The following is a 3,827-nucleotide window of genomic DNA, read 5'->3' on the forward strand; positions in this document are numbered from 1 at the left end:
AAGTAACCTTCGATTGGAGTAAAAATTTGGTTGAAACAAGTGTACACCAACCTACTTAATCAAAGAGTTTTGACTTTTGACACTTGTTTTGCTTCTTTTGAATGAAAATAACACTTCCAATTATAGGCTATCAACTCCTAGGAAGTAGGGTGGTCTAAAATTGTTGAACACATGAGGGGTAACTATTTCCCAAGGTAGAAAATACAAGGCATAAGAAGCCTTAATAAATGCTTTTGTCCTTTACAATTGTTGGGAATTTTATCATTTAAAAATACCACCTTTTTTTCCCCTTTTTTTCTTGTTTTTCTCTCTTTATAATCATGAAAATCTGACTCTCCTCTCCATGGTACGTAGTACTTACCTCCTTAATACTTCTTATTAGGAGTATTAATTTTTTAATTATAGATTATTACTTAGTTTTTTAATGGTTTACTTGTTCAATTTAATCACTAAAAAGCATGTGGGGGCGTCTTATGAGTTTTCTACATCATACATATAATTAATATAAAGACTTGTTGATTTCTTTATCTTATGTTGTCTTCTTAATTTTTCATCAATCTAAGCAATATCTAAATTGTCTTTTACCTTGTCTTGTGTGTCACTCTTTTCCTTTTTATTTTGTTTTTATTTCTTCCTTATTCCATTTTACACATACAGCGGCCGTACAGAGAGATTCTGTAAAAGGTGAGAGAGTGTGGAGAAGAAGATAAAGGGGAGTTCTTTTTTTGGGAGATTGAATCAAAACTCAAAAGGAGTTGAAAGATTTTCAATGGAAAGCAATAATAGAAGCAAGTTTAAGAGAATCTGTGTTTTCTGTGGAAGCAATCCTGGCCATAGGAAAGTCTTCAGTGATGCTGCTATTGACTTGGGGAATGAATTGGTTAGTCTTGATTCTTGAATCCTCTCTGCTTTGAATTCTTTAGTTTCAACTTTCAAGATTTTAGCTTTGGGTGAATTTTGGGAATTGTTTATGTGAAGTTTTGTTTGATAACAGAAGTATTTTGACTTAAAGTTTCCAACTTTTTGCAAAAATATGTTGATTTTGTTTTGGTTGTACTGTAGGCAACTAGGCATTGACTTTTTTATAGGTAGCTATTACCATTGTTGAAGTGTTATCCCATTATGAAAGTGACTTGCATATTATACTGATGTAGTCTTATTTTGACTTTGATAATGTTGTTTTGCAGGTAAGTAGGAAGATTGACTTGGTGTATGGTGGTGGAAGTGTTGGATTGATGGGGTTGATTTCCCAGAGAGTCTATGAGGGAGGTTGCCATGTCCTTGGGTAAGTGAAATATTGAAATTCTAAAGTTTACAATGGCAAATTGTATGCGAGGTTTATTTTGTAAGTTATGCTGTAGAATTTCTACTCATTCTTGATTGCTTTGAACATGCAGGGTCATCCCAAAAGCTCTTGTTCCTATTGAGGTATGTGGACATTAACTTGTAACTCAAATTTTGCACTTTGTTTGAGCTTCCATCTCTGTTCTTCTGACTGTTCTTTTTTCTTTTTTCTTTTCTTGAGGGGCTAAGTTATCTGAATCGTTTTTATATTACTGCTTTTCTTTTTTCTTGAGGTTCTATTTTGCTGAAAATTTGAACTCAAATTTCACATTTGTCTAAGACTCTAAGCTACAATCTCTCTCTCTCTCTCTCCCAATTTGTTATATTATCTCATATATTCTGTTTGCTTGGAGTTCTTCTTTTGCTGAAATGTTATCATTGGTATAAAATGGTTTTGTTCGATATGCCTAATTACTAATAGCTTTCAAGTGCCAAAGTGGTTCAAAAATTAATCCGAGTTTCATCTCACATTGAACGAGGTAAAAACATGGAAATTCGAATACGTCATCCAGATAAACTGCAGATTAATGATTCTTGCATAAAAGGTATTTATGCTCACAGTTAACTGGAAGTGATTGAGTGGTGCAGCATCTGATAGTCAGAAATAACTTTCTTTAATGGTAGAACTCTTCATTTGGCATTCTGTGAAGTTGTTTCGATTGAAATAGTTACTTTCAACGTGAGTTGCACTGACAGATATCAGGTGAAAGTGTTGGTGATGTAAAGATTGTTTCGGACATGCATGAGCGGAAAGCTGAAATGGCTAGTCAAGCTGATGCCTTTATTGCACTTCCAGGTAGCTATCTGTAAGAGAACATTTGGGATACATATGCTCTCAAACTCTTGTCAAATTGCTTTTATTATGTGGTAGGAGGATATGGAACCATGGAAGAGACTCTGGAAATGATAACATGGGCACAACTTGGAATTCACAAAAAACCGGTATCTATAGCATTACATTCGGTATAATTTGATAGTTGGCTGTAAGATCTTTGACCATCTTAACCTCTTGTGCAGGTTGGTTTGCTAAATGTTGAGGGTTATTATAATTCTTTGCTTACACTATTTGACAATGGTGTTGAAGAAGGTTTCATCAAGCCAGGGGCTCGTGACATTGTTCTTGCTGCTCCTACAGCCAGAGAGCTTTTAAGCAAGATGGAGGTACTGAATTTACCTAATTTCCACGTATTTGTTTTTGATGAATCTAAATCATGCATTCGCTTGTTATGTTCTTCAAACTTATTCAATCAGTCTTTGAGTTTGGTCACTTTTATTTCATCAGTATGATCATCATCGTTACTCCAAGCAAAATCAATCCAGCATATAAAGCTTTGACTGACGTAGAGAATACATACTATTAAGGTCTGTAAAGTGTCTTTGGATGTTCCAACTACTGAGATTTTATCTGCTATGTAACCACTTATGGATTTACCTATTAAAGGTGAAGATAAAACAATGCTCAACTATGTGCTATGGGAATGAAAACTTCTGTAGCTAGAGAAGTAGTTGCAGTTCACCTGTTGTATGTAAGGTTAAAGAATATTCGTACTGTTGGATTCTGCTCATTCCTTTTGTAATCACTTGTTCTATAACGTTAAAATGTGAAATTTTGATGCCTTGTGGCAGGAATTGATTACTAATTTGTCCACCTTCCATTCATATGAGTTGTGTTGTCAAATTATTGTTATTTACGCGTTTTGCTGATGAGTCTTATCTTGTTCTTCAATTTGCAGCAATATACTCCTTCACATGACCATGTTGCTCCCCATGAAAGCTGGCAGATGGAGGAGTTGGCTTATCCAAAGGAACAGTCTCCTCATCGTTAACTCTTGGATGAGAATTTTATTCAGGTGGAGCCACATATAATGCATCATTGTGTACTCTTGTCATTCTTTGTGGTTACATTTAGTACTATCAACTTTGATGTTTTGCATAAGCTAACATTGATTTATAAATTGGTCAATGGATGCCCCATTTTGTGATCATTTAGGCTGTTACCATCTTTAACACCATCCTAATCAAAGAAGCACTCGCACCACATAACTTGGTGGCAGTTACTAAGGCTCAGTGCTTGATGTTCACCAATGAGGAAGGTTGTGCCAGGAACCTTCTGTCTCTATATGTTTAAATTAGTTCAATGTAATCGCTAATTAGTGACAAGTAATTTGTATTTCCTTAAAAGAAACTCCATCTATATAAAATAATAAAAGTTGATGGTCAAAAGATAAATGCTTTGGTTTTCAAATTTTATGCTTTCAACTATGTGAGAGGGAACTTGTTAGTGAAGCTCAAGTAATGGAACTCTGCTATAGCTCTTGTTCTTTCGTGTGAACCCTTTTTTCTCCTAGTCAAAAGGTTGCTTTCTTATAAAGTTGTAGGTTGCTTTCCAATGCTAGAAATTACCCGCATGTACTTAAATCCTTGTAGAAGGATGAAAACTTGACGAGGGAATTAGAAGCCGCTAAATAGGTTGAGCTGTGCTT

At 34.9% G+C, this 3,827-nt stretch overlaps 1 protein-coding gene across 1 annotated transcript; it reads left to right on the forward strand.

The window, feature by feature from the left end:
• The first annotated feature begins 537 nt into the window (after nt 1-537).
• LOC107829190 (cytokinin riboside 5'-monophosphate phosphoribohydrolase LOG8-like) lies at nt 538-3,329 on the forward strand. Its single transcript, XM_016656654.2, has 7 exons — nt 538-880; nt 1,188-1,285; nt 1,398-1,428; nt 2,041-2,140; nt 2,216-2,286; nt 2,362-2,505; nt 3,078-3,329. The coding sequence occupies exons 1-7, from the start codon at nt 770-772 to the stop codon at nt 3,168-3,170; spliced, it is 648 nt and encodes a 215-aa protein (XP_016512140.1). The 5' UTR covers nt 538-769; the 3' UTR covers nt 3,171-3,329.
• The last annotated feature ends 498 nt before the right edge of the window (nt 3,330-3,827 follow it).

The sequence above is a fragment of the Nicotiana tabacum genome, chromosome 23 (assembly GCF_000715075.1).
Source record: "Nicotiana tabacum cultivar K326 chromosome 23, ASM71507v2, whole genome shotgun sequence".
Classification (NCBI taxonomy): domain Eukaryota; kingdom Viridiplantae; phylum Streptophyta; class Magnoliopsida; order Solanales; family Solanaceae; genus Nicotiana; species Nicotiana tabacum.

Coding starts and splice junctions, on each gene's coding strand:
- LOC107829190 (XM_016656654.2), top strand. CDS start 770: ATGGAAAGCAATAATAGAAGCAAGTTTAAGAGAATCTGTGTTTTCTGT. Junction 881..1,187: donor TTGACTTGGGGAATGAATTG/GTTAGTCTTGAT, acceptor GTTGTTTTGCAG/GTAAGTAGGAAGATTGACTT. Junction 1,286..1,397: donor GGAGGTTGCCATGTCCTTGG/GTAAGTGAAATA, acceptor TTGAACATGCAG/GGTCATCCCAAAAGCTCTTG.